Consider the following 21258-nt stretch of genomic DNA (forward strand, 5'->3'; position numbering starts at 1 on the left):
ATGGTTTAGCTCCACTTTACACCAGGTCTGTGTTTGACAAAAAGTTACATTCCCGCTCTAAAACAATGCTGCTACTAAGTTAGCTGGTTAGCCTGAAATGCATCATGAAGGTCCTGGTTATTTATGAAGTTAAATGTGCACTCTTTTTTACCATTTGCTATCTTTGGGGTTACTTCCTTCTGGAGCATCGAGCTGTGTTTCTCACTTTACACATGGAGGAGAAGAAGAGCTGAGCTCATTCACGTATGACTATCATCGTTAGATAATAATAATAATCACTCCACAACCCCTATTGACCTGTAGGAGTTAGGGCAGAGGAGCACTGAAAGTGAGAGGGGAGAGGCCTCTACTGGAAAGGTGAGTAGGAGAATAATGATACATATGAATAAATATTAAAACTTTTTTTTTTTTAAATGGCTTATCGATAAGCCATTTGTTTTATTTATTTCTGGGTGGATCATGTTGACTATTGGTCCTCCTAATTGTCAATCATTCTGGTGATGTTACATAAGGACATATATACATATACATATATATATATATATATATATATAATGGTTGTAATTCTGTAGCACTTTGAGATTTGGAATCAAATGTAAAGTAGATTACAAATACAATCTATTATATAAATACATACTATATATATATATAGTATTTATTTATATAAATAAATACTATATATATATATATATATATATATATATATATATATACATATATATATAGTATTTATTTATATAAATAAATACTATATATATATATAGTATTTATTTATATAAATACTATATATAGTATTTATATAAATAAATACTATATATATATATATAGTATTTATTTATATAAATAAATACTATATATATATATATATATATATATATATATATATATATATATATATATATATATATATATATATAGTATTTATTTATATAATAGATTGTATTTGTAATCTACTTTACATTTGATTCCAAATCTCAAAGTGCTACAGAATTACAACCATTATATATATATATATATATATATATATATATATATATATATATATATATATATATATATATATATATATATATATATATATATATATATATAATATATATAATATATAGTATTTATTCATATCATAGATTGTATTTGTAATCTACTTTACATTTGATTCCAAATCTCAAAGTGCTACAGAATTACAACCATTGGCGTTGTTAGGCCTATTTCGGCGTTGTAATAAATAAATAAATAAAAAATGGCTTATCGATAAACCATTTGTTTTATTTGTTTTATTTGATATATATAATTATCATTATTATATATATTAAAAAAAAAAAAAAAAAAAAAAAAAAAAAAAAAGAATTAAAAGAAGATCACGGACATGCTGACACACAAGGTCACTACCCCCCCAGCAGCTGGCCGGCTCGCAGCACCTCGGAATACCTTGCAGCACCAAGCTACCACAATAGACGCAGGGACTAGACCCAGCAGGCCCCCGGAAGGGATGGACGGTGGGACCCAGGAGCTCCAGACACGCAGTCCGGATGCAGTAGCCTGAGGCGCCGACCCCCGCCTGACAAGCAGGCCCAGAGCGTAACCCCAGAAATATACATACATACATATATACATATACATACACATACATATATATATGTACACATACACACACATACACATTTTTACATATACATACACATACATACAAATATATACATATATACATACATATACATACATACATACACATACACACATATACATACATATACACACATTCTCTTAATAGTTAAGTCAGTTGTGATTCATTTAATGAGATGAATAATATCTTATTTTCATTAAGTATAATAATTCTTCTTTCTTGTACTTTGTAAACATTGTGAACAATTTCTAAACCTGGATCTTGTTTGCTTTATCCATTCCATAATTTATAATTCCACATACTGACATGCTAATGGTGTTAAGTGTTGTACGTGCATACCAATGTTGTTAATTACTTTTTTTCTCTGAGGTTGTATTTCACCTCTTTTGTTGAAAAGAATTGTTGCACGTTCTTGGATAGCAGGTTATAGTTTGCTTTGTACATCATTTTAGCTGTTTGCAAATGCACCAAATCATTGAATTCTAATATTTTTTATTCAATAAATAAAGAAAGGGTCTGTATGTTTTCTATAGCCAACATTATGTATTATTCAAATAGATCTTTTTTGTAACACAGTTAGTGAATGAAGTGTACTTTTGTAATTATTTCCCCATATTTCTACACAATAACTCAGATATGGAAACACTAGCGAACTGGAGTGATTTTTGGTCTAGAACATATTTTGGTTAAATAAATATTTCTTGCCACCTTATGTTGTATACATTTGATAATAGAATTCTATTTCATTGTATCATCTATTATCACTCCCAAAAACTAGATTTATTTCACCCTTTCAATGTTTACTATATTTGTATTTGTGTTTGACTTTCTCTTCTATTGTTACTGAATAGCATTATTTTTCTTTTATTGAAATTCAAAGGTAGTCTGTTTTTGTCAAACCATCTTTTTAATTTGTTAATTTCTTCTGTTATTATTTGTATTAGCTTTTGTGTGTTCTCTCCTGAACAAAACATCTGCAAATAGGACTAACTTCAAGTCATGTCACTTGTATGAAGATTGAACAATTGTGGTCCCGGTATTGATCCCTGGGGTACGCTGCATAATATCTATAGTGTGTTGACATATTTTCACCTATCTTTAGGTATTGCCTCCTGTTGATTAAGTAGCTTCTTACCCAGTTCAGGACACAACCCTCTGATTCTAATTTGACCGTTTTAATTTGTTAATTAAGATATTATGAATAATTGTGACAAATGCTTTAGTTAGATCCATAAATACTGCAGCTGCACACTGTTTACCATCTATTGCATTGGTAATTTCCTCTTTTGTTTTGATTAATGCCATTGATGATTAAATGTTGGCTCTGGGTCCGTATTGGTTCTCTGCAAGTGGTCCACTTTTATTTATGAATTTATCCAATGTGTTACTGAATACTTTTTCAAGTATTTTGTTGTTCTGGTGTTTGTCTCCAGTCTTATAAATGTACAACTTTTTTTATTTGCATTTTGTTTGGGAATGTGCCTGTTTGAAATGATAGATTGTTGATATATGTTTAAGGTTCTGACGTTTCTTTAATAACTTTTTTTTCACTTTCATATCATTCTGTGACAGTCAGTTGGGGTCTTGGATTTTCATTCCTTTACAATTATTTCCTCTTTTGCCACATTATGGAGGATTTCTATCTATGATGTAATTCAAGTCCTCAACTGACCCGGGATCTGGAATCCTTTCCTTCAGATAGGTAGGTCGTGAGTTCAAACCCCGGCAGAGTCATACCAAAGACTATAAAAATGGGAACCATTGCCTGACACTCAGCATCAAGGGTTGGAATTGGGGGTTAAATCACCAAAAATTAATCCCGGGCGTGGCCACCGCTGCTGCTCACTGCTCCCCTGTGTAATCAAGGGTGATGTCAAATGCAGAGAATAATTTCGCCACATCTAGTGTGTGTGTGACAATCATGGGTACTTTAACTTTAACTTAAATATATATATTTCTACATATTCATATGCGTATTTATACTGTATATCGAGTCAAAAAGTTTGAGGACCCCTGCACTAACTCCCAGAGGTGGGTAGTAACGCGCTACATTTACTCCGTTACATCTACTTGAGTAACTTTTGGGATAAATTGTACTTCTAAGAGTAGTTTTAATGCAACATACTTTTACTTTTACTTGAGTATATTTATAGAGAAGAAACGCTACTTTTACTCCGCTACTTTTACTCCGCTACTTTTATCTACATTCAGCTCGCTACTCGCTACTAATTTTTATCGATCTGTTAATGCACGCTTTGTTTGTTTTGGTCTGTCAGACAGACCTTCATAGTGCCTGCGTTTCAACAAATACTGTCACTGGTGACGTTCACTCCGTTCCACCAATCAGATGCAGTCACTGGTGACGTTGGACCAATCAAACAGAGCCAGGGGTCACATGACCTGACTTAAACAAGTTGAAAAACTTATTGGGGTGTTACCATTTAGTGGTCAATTGTACGGAATATGTACTGTACTGTGCAATCTACTAATACAAGTTCCAATCAATCAATCAAAAGTGTGAAGGAAAAAAGACAATTTTTATTTCAACCGTACACCCCGTCAAAAGCCTAAAGACTGACTGCACAGTTCCTGTCTTCACAATAAAAGTGCCGCTCCATCGCGCCTGCGCTTTCAAAATAAGAGTCTCCGAAAGCCTGCGCAAACAAGCTAGCAAGCTACGGAGTTTGCCGCCAATGTATTTCTTGTAAAGTGTATAAAAACGAATATGGAAGCTGGACATATAAGATGCCAAAAACCAACCACTTTCATGTGGTATTAGACAGAAAGGAGGAACTTTTTTTCTCCTCCATTTGAAAACGTGGACGTTTGTCATCACTACTGTCTGATTCCAATCAATGCAAGTCATCAGAATCAGGTAATACACCAACTTATATTCTTGTCTTCATGAAAGAAAGGAATCTCTATGTGTTAAACATGCATGTATATTCATTAAAACACTATTAACATGTAAACAAAAACGGCAAAAAAAATAAATATAAATTATATACTGTATATATCTATGTGTATATATATATATATATATATATATATATATATATATATATATATATATATATATGTGTGTGTGTGTGTGTATATATATATATATATATGTATGTATGTGTGTGTGTGTGTGTGTGTATATATATATATATATGTGTCCCGACGGGATCACCACCTTATCGTGGTGGGGCACTTTGCGCGTCTCCATGACCCCTAGAGCTATGTCGGCTGGAGTCTTGTACTCCTGGCAGGGTTACCCAAGCCGAACAGGTCGAAGGGTAGAGTCCAGACTAAGAGTGATCCCGAAGACCTCAACGGTGGAGCAGGCAGAAGATGGTAGCAGTGAGAAGCACCACAATGGCTGTAAAAGCGGACGAAAGCTAAGGGAGCACACCCTGACAGAAAAGCAAGCTGGTGGCGGCAAGCTTTGAGGCGGTTTCCCAAAAACCTGGATTCCGGCAGCTTCCTGCAGTTGTAAGAAGATGCCGGTCGTCTAGGGTCTCCCTTGCCACTGGAACGATCTTCTTACAATCAAGGTAGTGGCGTTGGGAAAAGCGCACCCCTCATGCCACTCTAAAAACCATCATTGCGCAGGTATCTTCTTTACCTGAGTCTCTGACCTCAAAAGATCGGACTTTTCAAACATCAGCAGACTCATAAATAAAAGAAGATGGTCATCATCGAATCGATGGACAACCATAAGCAAGCAAGCATATATATATATATATATATATATATATATATATATATATATATATGATATGTGTGTGTATGTTACTCAGTACTTGAGTAGTTTTTTTACAACATACTTTTTACTTTTACTCAAGTAAATATTTGGGAGACTACTCCTTACTTTTACTTGAGTAATAAATCTCTAAAGTAACAGTACTCTTACTTGAGTACAATTTCTGGCTTCTCTACCCACCTCTGCTAACTCCGAATGAGGCCTCCCGAGTCAAAAAGTTTGTCACGGGTACCACCCTCGGTATCGACGCGGTCGATGTTTGTGTCGACCCGCCCAGCCTTCTGATCTAGCTGTGCTGCAGTAGTGTGCGGGCGCCGCTGGGTGAGTCCCTCTCTCCGCCGCCTCTGCCTGCACCGCTTCGCTCTCCCGAAGAAAAGAAGAGAAGGACTGGGTCCAGGGAAGGAGGAGGGCCCCCACTGCTACAACCACCGCTACCGCCGCCATTATCGGGAAAAGCTGGCTCAAATCTCACTTTCACGCAGGCGATCTCGCTCGGACACTTGAACGCAACGGTGGATGTTTTGCAGCGAGACGATTGCAACAAAGTGGCCCGTTTTGTGTGAGGCGTGTGCGGCCGGCCCAGCTTTAAATGTGCACAACAATGGACACAATAATGAGTGAAAAGCCAGCAACGTGGTGAAGCGAAGAAGAGGACGGCTTTCAGGCTTTTTTGTTGTTGTTTTGCACACCGGGGATTTATTTTGAAAAGTGGATTGTTTTTGTCTTTTTGGGGATATTTATTGCCTTTACAGTGTTTTTCAGTTGCATCGGTGCAAAAAAAAAAACCCAACAAAAAACATCAACAACAAAAACAAGCGATGCCGAAGAGGAGATGGTAAGCAATGGTAACTGTTGTTTATTATTAACAATCACATATTGAATGTTAGCTGTAGCTCACCGGCCCCAGCCAAGGTGTGTTTTGTATGGCTTTATGCGGCTGCACATCAGGCGGCTGGGCTGCGGCAAGGTTGACAGATGCAGCAGGAGAAGGGCAGATATGTGCAATGGCATGCACGCCCTCTTACTGTATTTATGGCTTTATTGTCTCCATAAAGCACTGTTTGAACAGTAGAAGTGATAGTGAAAACACATTATTCTGCAATCTCATCATAGACAGCAGCAGGCCTGGCGTGGTCAGACCCTCTTGTGACTGACTGCCCCCCTTGGTAATCCTTTTGCAAAATGATAAGAGAGTAGTATGTAACGTTTTAAGTCGATTAAGGTAGTGACTTTGTTTGCATGAGCCCCCAGGTTGCTTTCAGGAAGCAGCAGGGAATTTATTTGGGATGTCAGGCCTAGCCCAGCTGAGAAATGTGGACTGCTAGTACAAGTGGGTTCTGACCCCAGCTAAATGTGTCTGCTTATTTACTTCTCCTTATTTAGAATTGTCAAGATAAATTCCAATGTCTCCTATTGCAATACGGACACGCTATTGTTAATCATGTTATGCGCTCCAATTGTTGGTACCTTTTTGACATCAAGCTATACAAATTAGGGCTGCTGGTATCGATTAGTTTTAGTATTCGAGTCTGTCGATTAGTTTGTTTGATTGATCGGATAAAACATACTTTTTAAAATAGTTGTAATAAACAATATACAATCCTAGCGATGGTGTTGCTGTGCTATTTACTACACATTAAGATTGTTTTTAAACATACCACATGTTCATGAATTACAACTAAATGTATGACATCTTATGATGCAACTTTATTTACCTTGAATTTCCGATTTTATTCTTGTAAAAACTTTTTTTGTCATTACAATGTTATTCTCATAAAATTGTGCTTTTTATTTTGGTACTATGACTTTATTCTAAAATAGCATTTCAACGTTAGCCTTTTAGTATTCCTTATTTTTCCTGCATGTACAGTATTTTTCAGACTTTAAGGCGCACCTGATATCCTTTAATTTTATCAAAAATGAACAGTGGGCCCTATAACCTGGTGCACCTAATGTATGTATTAATTGTTGTTGTGCTTACTGACCTAATCAATTTTATGTGGTACTAGGTGTAATGATAAGTGTGACCCATCACACATAAGAGATATTTGTGGACTGCAAGTTAACTGACGCCTGTTCAATAAATGACGCTAGCACGTACCTGCAAGCAAATAAAAACACAAAAACTTTGATGTTTCATTTAGAATTTAGAACATTACTCACGGCACTCAAAAATCTGTCAAAATGTTGCAGTATGACTTTGGTAAGCTATGAAGCCACACCGCTTGATGGAACGTGAAGCATTTAAGCTACCGTAGTCAGACGTACTGTGCTTCAACATAAGGGGATTATTATGGTGTGTGTATAAGGACCCCAAAATGGCACCTATTAGGAAACCTATTATTTTGCGTTTTGTTTCGCAATATTATGCAAAACTAATTTTTCTTCCATTTTGGTACCTGCTGATGTGTATTTGGGATCTGCATAAGTACCAAAAATTTGCGTGTGTCTGCCATTGTAGTCCGCGCCGCAGTCAATAAGCTCTTTCTTTTTCTCTATCCTCTTGTGGGGCATTCATCCTCCGCTTTTGCCATTTATAATAAAGAGTAGCGTACAGTTCTAATTCATATCTGTCAGTAGACTCGCTTTGGAAGCGCTAAAAACTACCGGTATAACAAAGATGATGGAAAGAAGACTGTCAAAGTGGAGCCGTGTAAATAGGACCGCCCACAAAAGGGTGCATCATGAATAAACGTTAAGAAATTGGCTTGAAGACAGTCTGTAAAACATAATATCGGCGACATTTTGACCAAAGAACCACCATTACATGTTATGTAGACCACAAATAAGTGTTTTAAATGTAGAAATCAAATCATAAGATGAGCCCTTTAATGCGCCTTATAATTGTTGCACCTCTTGTATGTAAATAGGCCCGCTTATCGGCAGTGCGCCTTATAATCTGACACACTCTATGATCTGAAAAATACGGTACACTCAAAGTTCGATATAGTCCGGTTCTACAGTATATAACGCAATGTTCCATATAACGCGATGTGCCGTGGAGCTTAAATTTCCGCCCGTTTTTTTCCACCAGAGTTAAACACCAAATTATCGCATATTTTACAAATTTACACAATAAATCTTCATAAAAGTCTCCAAAAATAGAATTAAAAAAAAAAAAAAAAAAAAATTAATAAAAAAACTAAATATCAACCCAGTGATGTCCAAACCAACTGGTGGCTGGATAGTGCTCGCCCCATTCTGTGTTGTGGGAGCACAATCCACCATTCACGTCACAAATAGACAAACAGGTTTAGGCAGGCGAGCTATGTGCATAACTTTTTCGAAAAGAAAAGGGTAAAAAATAAGGACTTTTATATAAAGCGATCGGTATTTTACCCACCCCAACAACCACGTTATATCAAACTTTGAGTTTAGTGGCCTGTATTTTGCTTTGTTATTTTTTTTCCTGAATAAAATAACAGATTTAGTCCTAATACCTAATTTGGAAATCCTCATTTAAGGAATTCTTGAACACTTGACAAAATACAGCTGTTAGAAAAATAAATTGCACACAGAAGTGTACTTTTCATAAGACAATACTATGAATGGCTTTAAAAAAAAAAAAAGAGTGTATTAGTTGGGGCTGCACATAAAATCATTATAAAATGGCGATTGGGATTAGGGCTGCAGCTATCGATTATTTTAGTAATCGAATAATCGATTAGTTTGTTAGATTAATCAAGTAATCGGATGAAACATACATTTATCGTTTCAATGTGTATTTGAGAGAAAATAGATTAAATAAACAAAGATTATTCTTTATACTAATAAATGCACATCATTAACATTGAAATTGCACTTTTAACATTTGTGCATTGATTTAAAAAAAGATTCAAACTCTTTGCTGTTTGCCACCACACAGATTATGGCACTAACACACCATCGCTCTCATGTGCGCTCTATTGTAGCGGCCGTGCGAAGCTATGTTCACATTTAAAATTCTGGACAATAAATGTTTATAAATTACATTCATTAAACAATTAATCGAAGCAACATAATATAAATCAAAGCTTTTTTCTAATGGAATTAATCGTTGCAGCTCTAATTTAAGTGTCAAGTGAACAAGGCAACCTCAGTGGCAAGGAATTGTACCCCTACAGGTACAGTTTTAAAAGGGCAACCTCCGATATAAAATCTCAAATGATGTATTTTGCATATGAAGACAGTCACATGTGATACATGAAGGATTAAGTCTGTCACAAATGGCCAAATATAAATTAATTGATATCATTCAGACCACAGATGTCAAGGTTAAGGCCCGGGGGCCAGATCTGGCCCGCCACACGTATGTGGCCTGCAATAGCCTGGAAATAATGTGTATCTGAAACAAAAAACACAGTGCAGTTGCATATTAAAAAAAAATAATGCAAATAAAAATTATATTACCATTCATTCCAAACATTTTTGTTAAAATAAAAATAAATACTTCTGCTATCTATCTGCTCGACTTATAATTTTAAAGCAAGTTATCCATCAAATTGTACACCGATTACAAAAGATTTTAAAGTAAAAAAACTAGCAGTTGTACCGTTTTCTATTTACAGGAATACACTGTAAATATAACAACTGTAAATTTTACGGTAAAAATCAAACTGGCAGCTCAGTTGCCATTTCACTGTTAACAACAGAACCATTTTTCCATTTACAGTAATAAGCCTTAAAACCACCATAACTTTTACAGTAAAATTGTGGCAATTGAAGATATCAGATTTATTTATAGAAAAATCTAATGCTTAGGCTTTATATTCCAAATAACTATACAAATTAGAATATTGCTGTTTTGAGAAAGTATAGCGTTTTACAGTCTTCTGCCACTTTTTGTTATTCCCAATCCTCGCTAAAAAGGTACACATTCAACAAATTCACAAAATGTGTTAGTGTACTTCAACAAGCTGTAACACTGACTTGAGGAGCTCAGTGGCTACTGTATGTTATTGCCACGGTGATGGATCACTTTTACTTTTACATAGCTCAGCAATGCACCATGGATGCATTGATTGGTTTGGCCTGTCCAACTGAATATGTTTACGCGTATGGGTGTGTTAAACCATGACACCATCAGAATTATGTCAAATTAATAACCCCTTATTTTATGGGCCATTATATTTTTCATTTGTGTCCAGTCTTTTCTTACAGAAAAGGGCCATATGAGCGTTGTATTCCTTTGGTTAAGAGAGTCTGTAATGAGGTACTCTGGTATTATAAGTCATTTTATAGTTGCAGCACAAGGATTTTTAAGATGACAAAAATGTCATTTAAAGAGCACACACTCCCACCAGGGTCCTTCACAGTCAATCACTTTGACCTTGATTTAATGTGACAAGATATGATCAGGCAAAATAGGAAATTGATGTGATAAAATGGCATATTTTTGGACATCTACGATGGGAGTACTTGTTTATGATGGTTTAATGGAAAACAAATCAACTAATATTTTTTTAATATTCACTGTAAATCTACCTCTAACATGTCATCAACCATTACATTGGCTGATCATACGCAATTTCCTTTGCCTGTATTACTAGACGTGTCTATTTCCTTAGTATTTGCTGAGTGTTTGCCATAGTCTGAACCTATTGATACTCTCATGTAATAAGAGCATATTGTCTAACATATATTTCTCTTGTGTTTTTTGTTGCAGGACTTGCATAGCGGATGAATAAAAGAACCTTCACCACATATTCCACCACTGTTTAAATTAAAAGTAGAGAAGAAATTGAAATTTGAGCCCTTCAGCAACTTTATGGGCAAACATTTAAGCAAAACTTTTACACAGTGGCTATTTATGGCAAAATGATCGTCAGTCAATTATGATGGCGAAAAAGCAAGATGTCCGACCCCCCATTTACAACCTTATTGTGGTGGGTTTATCGGGTACGGAGAAAGAGAAAGGACAATGTGGGGTAGGAAAGTCCTGCCTTTGTAATAGGTACGTACGGCCCAGCGCAGATGACTTCTACCTGGACCACACGTCAGTGTTGAGCACCAGTGACTTTGGGGGTCGAGTGGTTAATAATGATCACTTTCTCTTTTGGGGGGAAGTCTCACGCCTCCTGGAGGAAGGGCCTGAGTGTAGAATGCATGTTGTGGAGCAAACGGAATTCATTGATGACCAAACATTTCAGCCCCATCGTAGCACCGCTATGCAGCCCTACATCAAACGGGCGGCCGCCACCAAGCTGGCATCAGCAGAGAAGCTCATGTACTTCTGTACAGATCAATTGGGTCTCGAGCAGGACTTTGAGCAAAAGCAAATGCCTGAAGGTAAACTGCAGGTTGACGGTTTCCTGCTGTGTGTCGACGTTAGCCGGGGCATGAACCGCAACTTTGATGACCAGCTGAAGTTTGTCACAAACCTCTATGGTCAGCTTAGCAAGACTAAGAAACCCATAGTGTTAGTCCTCACCAAGTGTGATGAAGGAGTTGAGCGCTATATCAAAGATGCACATACCTTTGCTATCACTAAAAAGAGTCTACCAGTAGTTGAGACATCTGCTCGTTCAAACATAAACGTAGACCTGGCCTACCTCACATTGGTTCAGCTGATTGATAAAAGTAGAGGCAAGCCCAAGATCATCCCTTATTTTGAAGCACTAAAGCTCCAGAGTCAGCAGATCGCTTCTGCCAAGGATCGTTATGAATGGTTAATCAACCGGATAGTGAAGAATCATAACGAAACCTGGCTTAACACCAGTCTACGCATGAATACCTCTCCGGAATACAAGGAATATGTCTTCTTGGAGGGGACGGCTAAATGCAAGAAGCTTTTTCAACAGCATGTTTATCGTCTAAAGCAGGAGCACATTGAGAGGCGTCGTAAAATATATCTAAGCACTCTCCCTCTTGCACTCAGCTCTTTGGTGCCTGATCTCGATGAAATAGACCAGCTGAGCTGGTCTGGCGTACAGAAGGTGCTTGAGTCTAAGCAGCACTTTGCCCACTGGTTTGTTGTTTTGGAGGACTCTCCTTGGGAAGACACATCTCATATCGACAACATGAAGGATGAGCGGATCCCATCAGATCTTCTGGAAACTGATGAAGCAGAGGAATTATTTAATGCCCACCTGGAGCATTTGCGTAATGAAAGCCGCCGTGCAGAGATGAGGCTTGAGTTTAAACAGAAACTGTCCTCTTCTCCCTTTGTCACACCTGGTAGACCGTGGGAGGAGGCTCGTAGCTTCATCATGAATGAAGAGTTCTACCAGTGGCTAGAGGAACCAGAGTACTTGGAGCTTTACAACCGCCATCAGAAGGAGATTATTGATCGCGCTAAAGAAGATTTCCAGGAGCTCTTACTGGAGTACTCTGAGCTTTTTTATGAACTTGAAGTGGATGCCAAGCCAAGTAAGGAAAAGATGGGGGCAATTCAAGAAGTGTTAGGAGAGGAGCAGAGATTTAAAGCGCTGCAAAAGCTCCCAGCTGAAAGAGATGCCCTGGTATTGAAGCATATCCATTTTGTATATCACCCTACTAAAGAGACCTGTCCTAACAGTCCCCACTGTGGAGACTCAAAGATCGAACAACTCCTTGCATCACGATTCCCTACATGTTACCCATTTTTTGATGTGAAAGCTCATTTCGGGGACACAAAGGCTGACAGAATCAATCTTGTCATTCTGGGGAAGGATGGGCTGGCCAGGGAATTTGCCAACGAGATTAGAGCTCTCTGCACAAATGATGACTGGTACATCCTCGACGGGAAGATGTATGAGCTGACACTGCGGCCCATTGAAGGAAATGTACGCCTGCCTGTAAATTCTTTCCACACCCCGACTTTCACCCCTCACGGATGTCTGTGTCTGTATAATTCAAAAGAGTCCCTCTCCTACGTGATTGAAAGCCTTGAGCGTCTTAGGGAATCAACACTAGGTCGGAGAGACAGCCAGCTGGCACAGCTGCAGACATCACTGCTCTTAGTCACTAAAAGAGGTGTAGGCTCATATGTGGACATCGGAGGAGAAACTGCCTTAAATTTAATAACGCAGGGACAGCAGGTTGCAAGGAGGCTGCAGTGTAGCTTTCTAGATCCTGCCTCTCCAGGTGTAGGTTATGGGCATAATGTCAGTGAGTCACAAATCAACCAAGTACTAAGGGGGCTTCTGGATATTCGGAGGAGCACATCGTTCAATAGCAGCTCCCCACCTCACCTCCCTGAGCCCCCAGGTCTGAGAGACTCTCCCCATCAGCCGGTTCCAGAGGCAGATCTTCGCATTGTCATGTGTTTGATGTGTGGTGACTCCTACGACATTGAGCAGCTCTTATTTCCCTTTCTGATGCATCAGCACTGCAGGCCCATGTCAAACAGCGGCACCTCTGTGTTGGTCGAGCAGACTATTGCAGGACATAAGCTGGCTATAGAGCTCTCTCTTCTCTCATACCACGCCTCCTTTACTTTACGGAAGAGTAGACTGGTACACGGTTACATGGCAGTATATTCTGTGTCCCGAAAGGCCTCCCTGGAGACCCTGTGTGCATTCTTGTGTGAGGTTCAGGACATCATCCCAGTCCAGCTGTTGGCAGTGGGAGATAGCCAGGCCGAGCTTGCTGAAAGCGACTACGCCCGTGAACAGCAGATTCAAGGAGAGGAACTTGCCCATGAGATCGAAGGGCGTTTCAATAGTGTGGTCTGTGGATCTGGTGGTGTTGTGGGAGGCCTGCACAGAATAGAAATGTTCCACCCGTTTCTCATGGAGGTAGTGGAGAAGCGAAACATTGTGGAAGCCACGCACATGTACGATAATGTTGCTGAAGCGTGCACCAATGAAAACATGTACTCCCCACGTTGTAATTCTCCCAGCCCTGTCACCATGTTCCTGGATTCAGAGGATGATGTTGAGCCATCGCCACCGTACTATGATGGCACTCTCACATCTCATAGTGTGGGCTTCAACCTGCCTGACTTGGACTCCAGTGACATCTCTCTTATCTCTGATATTAGAGACTTTGAGAGCAAACTCAACAACAAAGTGCAACCCCACGTGAGAGTTAAACCTGGCGTAACTTTCGACTTTCGAAAAGTCAGCCGAAACCCGTACATCGACACACTTGGCCACCGTCGATCCCTGCCATCTGCTGTCACCTGGGTTCCTGGAGGCGACGTAGGCTACGATCCCTCAGACTACGCCGAACCAATAGACGCTGTCTCCAAACCCCGCCCCAGCAACGAAGAGATCATCTACTCCGTGCCACACGACAGCACGCAAGGAAAGATCATAACTATACGTAACTCCAACAGGAGGCACTCTAATGGCAATGGATCTGACAGCGAAGCAGACAGCAGCTCTCTAGAGCGCAGGAGGAAATTTTCAGCGGCTGCCGTGAAGCCTCGACTCTATCGCGACCGATCTAAGAGGCTTGGCAAGTTCAGCAGCTTCCGCACGAGCTTCATTGGCAGCGACGACGAGATGGGAGCGCTTCCAAAGTCAAAGGAAGATGACTTCGGGACGCTGAAAGGTGAAAGTCTGGTGAATGAGGAGAACGAGGACCCCAAAAAGAGGAATATTCTGAAGAGTCTGCGACGAACAGCCAAGGTGGGTCCTTTTCCGTAATAAGAAGTTATCTTAATCTGTTTCCGATGAGGAACAATACAATCTTCATGCCGCATACTAGTTCATTACCTTTCCGTCTTTTCTTTTAGAAAACAAGAGCAAAGCCACGTCCAGCTATCCCCAAGCCTGTGGAGAGTATTTATTTTGGGGTCCCCTTAGTCAACGTGGTGTCCCCAGACAGACCTATTCCACTTTTCATTGAGAAGTGTGTTCGTTTTATCGAGACCACAGGTGGGTGTTTTAAATGTGTATCATTTTTTTTGTTGCTTTACTTTACAATCAGTGGCTTTCACAACTCAATTAAAAGCAGTGCAAGAGCTGTATCAAAAGTTTGAAACAAATCACTGTAAAAGAGGTTTTACTGTGTTTAAATGTTTTTTCACCCAGCAAAAAAAGTCTGAAAAAGTCTGTGTTATGTCAGGATATCAGTCTAGAGATTCAGCCGATATTTTGCATTTTGACGTATATTGGTATCTGCCTCTTTTTTATCGGTATCAGTCTCTTTTTTTTTAAACTACAACAGAACTACATCAGCATATACACCCCCATACCATTATTTAAAAAAATAAATAGCCAAGTAGATAATTCTAACCACTGCTGAAGCACGAGCCCGTTTGTTTGCCCTGCGTGTGAAGAGTTGCCGTTTTTCCATTGCAGAGCTTACGCAGCTATGATCCCAAATGTCTCAACTATAAGCTACGCGAAGGAGCTAAGAATTGTTTTATTGAAATGTTTGCAATATTTCAGGGGTCCTCACAAGAAAACCTTACAATGTATTACATCCATAAACCGCTATAAAATTAAGTAAATGGCGAGTTATTGTGATGTAGAAGAATCCCATATTTTTACCAATTTTTTCAGGAGATTGCCCATATTTTCCAATGCAATTGTTGATGCTCCTCTGACCCGCAGCATTAGACACATGTATTAAAGGTTTGGTGCTAAATTAACCTCAACATTAGTGCTGCATTAAACATTATGTTGCCACAGGTCTCACGTTTCCTCAAAAATTATGTATAAAAAAACAATTTAAAGCCTTGTCCAGCTGTTTACTGACATATACTATTCATGTTTAAATCACGTTTAATGCAAATAACTATCGTCTCCAAATATCGGTTATCGGCCTCCTTAACTACTAATAATCGGTATTTGCCCTGAAAAAACAAACATATCATTCGATCTCTAATTCAGAGACACGCAGGCACGCGCACAAATTAGGGATGTCCCGATCCAATATAGATATCGGATATAGGTCCGATATTAGCAAAATAACAAGTATCAAAAAATATCGGCTTGCATCTAAAACCTCAGATAAAATCTCCGATACAAGCAGTCCTGCAGCGTGATTACTCGTGCAAAGCTGGACTAACAGTTAACATCTAAATATCCTCCAATAAGCACACAAGTTTGATATTTTCTTGTATTTTAGTGAAGTCAAAATGTAAACAGGCTACTAGGAGCTAGCAGCTACACAACAGCTAAGCACACAAGCTAGACATATGTAGTAGGTGTCCTTAATTGAACAATATTGCAGTCTAAAACAAATTTTATGTTAATATAACAAGTATCAAATAATTATAGTTACTGTACATATACAAAGTCTCCAAGACAGAAGCGTATTAGAAAGTATCCAGTAACAAACTGGTTCGCATCATTCAACTTCCTGCGTCATGACCTTAATTTAATACATTATTGTGACCACTCGGTGTCACCAAAAACAAATTAACACTCCACTTCAAAAGCTTAAATCCATCATAAGGTTTGTGTTTTTCATACCTACAATTGTTTTCTGAGAAATTTCACTTGATCAAGCCTTTTCTAACGTTCCACATTAAAAATAATAAAAGTATGTACTAATATTTATGCTGATATCATATCGGATTAATATTGGTATTGGCCAAAACTCAAATGCAGTGCAGTTCTACACCATTGAAAACTACAACCGCAATAATAAACATTCCCTTTCAATCAGTGCTTCAGTAAAAACAAACGTTTGTTAATGTATGATCATCTATGACTCATTTTCCCTTCGTTCCTCAGGTCTGAACACAGAAGGGTTGTACCGTGTTAGTGGGAACAAGTCCGAGATGGAAAGCATGCAGAGGCAGTTTGAACAGGGTAAGTTAACAAAGCAAAGTGATCTTTCAGTCCAGCTCCTTTTGCACCTTTGAACCTTTTTTTCTGCTCGTACAGACCATGGATTAGACCTAGTGGAGAAAGACTTCTCCATAAACACTGTGGCTGGAGCCCTTAAGAGCTTCTTCTCCGAGCTGCCTGAGCCCCTGGTGCCTTGTGCTCTGCAGGTGGACCTACTGGATGCTTTCAGTAAGCAAACACTGCTGGGTTTGGAAGGGGGATGATTCGCTCAAGGAGCTAAAAGGGTGGGGCGGGTTTTGACATATTTTCATTATGGCGTCTTGGAATCAAATCAATGTTGACGCCGCCATGATGAAGAAGGTTTTAATGCTGGCTTGTTGCTGTGAACGCAGAAATCAATGACAGAGAACAGAGGCTGTACACAATGAAGGATGTCCTGAGGAGGTTCCCCCGGGAGAATTACGATGCCTTCAAATATGTTGTGAGCCACTTACACAAGTAAGTTCCTTATTTATTACCTCTTAGCTCAAGTAGTTTTTGTTTATAACTAACAAACATTTCTTTAAAACTGTGGGGATTGGTAGTGCATTTTTCACATTTTTATCTCAGAGTTTTCAACACACACGCATTAAAAGGCAATTTTATTTATTTTTGTCATAAAACTAGACTAGATGATGTTCCTGCGCAATCACTTCACCATCCCCCAGAAGCGCTTGGTCAGTCAATAGGGTTACACAAAAACTAAGAATCTAAATACTTTAGTAAGGTTGTACTGTACGGTATAGCAATACTAATTTAGTACGACGGTACTAATCCATTAAAAAAAGGTATTATAAAGGCTTTGAAAAATACCAGTACTTTTTTTTTTCCATGGACATGACGACTCACCGTGGTGACATTACTGGTAATATGAGCCGAGGCACATGTCGCCAGTCAACACATGCACAGACCACTTGCAAGCAGAAACAATGTAGAGACAGAGGGGAGAATGGATTTATTTTGGCTTAAAACTAACAATAGTTGTGGAGCTATAAACACTGAAGCGCTGCTTTGCTAGCTAGCAGCTAACGTCCGTCCACCCAATGTTTTATCTATTTCTAAATCATTAGATTTCGCCTCTATGGCGACAAACTACGTTTCTTACAAGTATCATCCCTGCAGGAGGAGGAATAGCAAAACATGCTTCACTACACACTGTAGGAGGACACAATAGCTAACAGCAAGCTAGTGTTCCTCAATGTAAACAAATGGGTGGAGCTATACAAATATCGACTGTAACGATAGCAAGTACAAGAGCCACATATAGTCGATACTACAAGGATTAGTTTAATATTTTTTATTATCACAAAATCTGTCTTTTTTTCTTGTATAGAAATGCAGGAATAAGTTCCTGGACACATGAGATCTTTAAGTATGACCAATGTATGACCCTGACTTGACTTGGTATTGGATTGATACCCAAATTTGTAGTATTACCCAAAACTTAAGTAAATTATACAAAGTTTTTAATACATTTTAACAGAAGTGTAGATAGAATATGTTATAATAAAAAGTAATCAGATATTAACAATAAATAAATAAGTAGATTAATAATCCATCCATCTATTTACTACCACTTGTACCTCATAATTTTGACAAAATATTACAATGGGAAATGACATGTTACTGCATACGTCAGCAGCCAAATTAGGAGCCTTTGTAACCAATTTGCTTACTTACAATTTACTACTAAAAGAGAAGTTGTTTAGTATTCTCACTGTTATTAAATGCAAAAATTGTTATTTGACTGCAATAAGAAACATATTTTCTGTTCAAATTAAGCCAATAATGACATTTTTTGTGGTTCCCTTTATTTTGAAAAGTATCGAGCGGGTTCGCTCAAAAAGATATATAACCATGCAACCAATGATGGATAAATCGCAGATTTCGAGTTGGTGATGTTTATTGCACCAACTCAAGTACAGCAGTACATCGGGTGCAAAAATATATGCAGTGCAAAAATTAGTGAAAATGAAAAGTGAATACAAAAAAAAAGTATTTACAAAATGCAGGAATGAAAAAAACATGTGCCACTCAAAAATCACCAATCATTGTTTGCACTATACTCCAACTCTCCACAACCAACCTGTTAAACCTACTCCCACCTTGACTAAATGAAGAGCCTCCCTTAAATAGTCCAAGCCCCTCCCTCAGGTATACCACAGACAGGAAAAAAGGGTGAAAAAATTGCAAACTGTAGTATAACTAAAATTATAATACAACTAAGATGCACATTACAATAAAAAAGTGTGTGTAAGTACGATACCTAAAATATAAACTGTAGGGCAAAACATTAGACTAGACTGGCACATAAAATGTTGGATTTGTAACTGCATGCAAAGTCTACTACAATAAGACTTGCAAATGAGGTTTGGAAATGTAATAAGAAGATACATTTTAGTTTATTTTCACCTTTTTTCCAGCTTAGGGATATTCTTTTAAAATTTGTGACCAAATAAATGTGTGTGATTGTCAGGGTGAGCCAGCTGAACAGGCTTAACCTGATGACCAGCGAGAACTTGTCCATCTGCTTCTGGCCCACCCTCATGCGACCAGATTTCACCACCATGGACGCCCTGACTGCCACGCGTACCTACCAGACAATCATCGAGACCTTCATCCACCAGTGTGCATTCTTCTTCTACAACCAGCCCCTCATCGACTCCCCCACGGGCCTCGGGGGGCTCCCCGCCTCGCCCACCACCACGCTGGGAGGCACCTCGGCCTACTCCTGTTACCGCTCTTCGCCGCCGCACATGGGCGCACACTTCAGCCCCCTACAGCAGCAGTCGCCGCCCACCACCCCGCAGTCGCCCCTGCAGTCCCTGCTGCCTCCTTTGCACCAGCATGCTCACCCCCACCACTCCCCCACTGAGCAGGAGACACTGTGAGACCACAAAGCCGCGTGTGCCCAGGATGACGCCGGACCTCAACGCAAACACGAGCACTTGCACACCATTTTACGACGGCAAGAGGAGGGGCCTGCTAGTGTTGCCTGAACAGCTGTAAGCTGGAAGACCACCATGTTTGTATCTGTTATTCCTTTTTCTTCATGGAAGTACTGCCACTGGATTTGTCCACTGCAAATTGCGCCCTCTAATGGAGGCCTTGGGGATTTATTTCAATGGGGTGGGGCTCACACATCCAGGGATGCACTTTAATGTTTTTTTTTATTTTGGCATACTGTGTTTTTAATTTTCTCAGCCATACCCATTGCCTCTTCAGAACAGAGCTCTGGCAGATCAAACTTTGTTTACATACTTTTTTTTTGTATCCACAAAATTATCTGAAGCACTTTTTGATAGTGTAGCATTACATTTTTTGAATCGTCCATATTTAGTGGTTGAGTGTGTGTGGCGTTTAGTGCAAACAGGATTCCCCTTATGTAAAAACTTTCATTGATTCCGTCAGAGTTTTAGACCTGTTTCTCCTTTCTAGCCGTTGGTTGATCCCATTCGGATGTTTCAGGTTTAATTATGGCAGCCCTATTTGGCAGATCTGATATGCTTGAAGGTGTAAAATTCCCATCCAATCCCAATGTGTGGTGTCCACACTCTTAAACCATATGCTAGAAATGATGCGTGGACAGCGCCACCACATGTTTACGTACTTTAGCATATTGTTCATTATTACTGAAGAGCTGAATGTGTTAAACTTTCCCAAGTGTGTCAATCACTGGATCTAATTTTTTCTTTTCAAGGAATCACAATGCTTTAACTAAAAGCTGTAAAGTACACACAACAATCTGTCATGAAAATATACTGCATCATCTTACCTGCATCATCTCTAAACACGCCACCTTGAGCAAGGAGTGTGTACTGCTTGTTCATTTGTACGCTGTGGAATGAACGACACGCATCAAGTTAGTGGTAGGAAACATTTCTAGTGTGTATTTTCAAGGATTGAAAGTCCATTTTTACCATTTTTTGTGAATGGTTCAAGGCCACTTAGTGCATGATTTAAAAAAAAAAAAAAGACACCACAGGAGGGCGGAATGAAAAGCCTCTTCCAGTTTTGAAAATATGAAATTAGTCCAAGTATGGAACTTAAAAAAAAAATAAAAAAAAATACAAATAGCTTATAACGTACTGCGCACCAAGAGGAAACCGTGGAATTGGTCTGACAAATAAATCATGTTTAAAGATGAAGGCCTTATGTGAACTGTATGATAGTTAATAAATTAAATCTTGTAAAATTGT

General features: G+C 38.8%; 1 protein-coding gene across 2 annotated transcripts; it reads left to right on the forward strand.

The window, feature by feature from the left end:
* The first annotated feature begins 5697 nt into the window (after window positions 1–5697).
* On the forward strand, window positions 5698–21258 carry arhgap35b (Rho GTPase activating protein 35b). 2 transcript variants are annotated; one of them, XM_061962197.2, is made up of 7 exons: window positions 5698–6217; window positions 11017–14905; window positions 15013–15154; window positions 16964–17041; window positions 17117–17248; window positions 17413–17518; window positions 19536–21258. In XM_061962197.2, the coding sequence occupies exons 2-7, from the start codon at window positions 11186–11188 to the stop codon at window positions 19948–19950; spliced, it is 4593 nt and encodes a 1530-aa protein (XP_061818181.1). In that variant the 5' UTR covers window positions 5698–6217; window positions 11017–11185; the 3' UTR covers window positions 19951–21258. The 2 variants fall into 2 exon arrangements, with proteins under 2 accessions (XP_061818181.1, XP_061818180.1); XM_061962196.2 differs by having other exon boundaries at window positions 5698–6207.

Source organism: Nerophis lumbriciformis, linkage group LG09, assembly GCF_033978685.3.
Source record: "Nerophis lumbriciformis linkage group LG09, RoL_Nlum_v2.1, whole genome shotgun sequence".
Classification (NCBI taxonomy): Eukaryota; Metazoa; Chordata; class Actinopteri; order Syngnathiformes; family Syngnathidae; genus Nerophis; species Nerophis lumbriciformis.

Excerpts from the sequence above, each read along its gene's own strand:
- arhgap35b (XM_061962197.2), top strand. The coding sequence starts at position 11,186 with ATGATGGCGAAAAAGCAAGATGTCCGACCCCCCATTTACAACCTTATT. Across the intron at positions 14,906-15,012 it reads GTCTGCGACGAACAGCCAAG|AAAACAAGAGCAAAGCCACG; the intron begins GTGGGTCCTTTT and ends CTTTTCTTTTAG. Across the intron at positions 15,155-16,963 it reads TCGTTTTATCGAGACCACAG|GTCTGAACACAGAAGGGTTG; the intron begins GTGGGTGTTTTA and ends TTCGTTCCTCAG.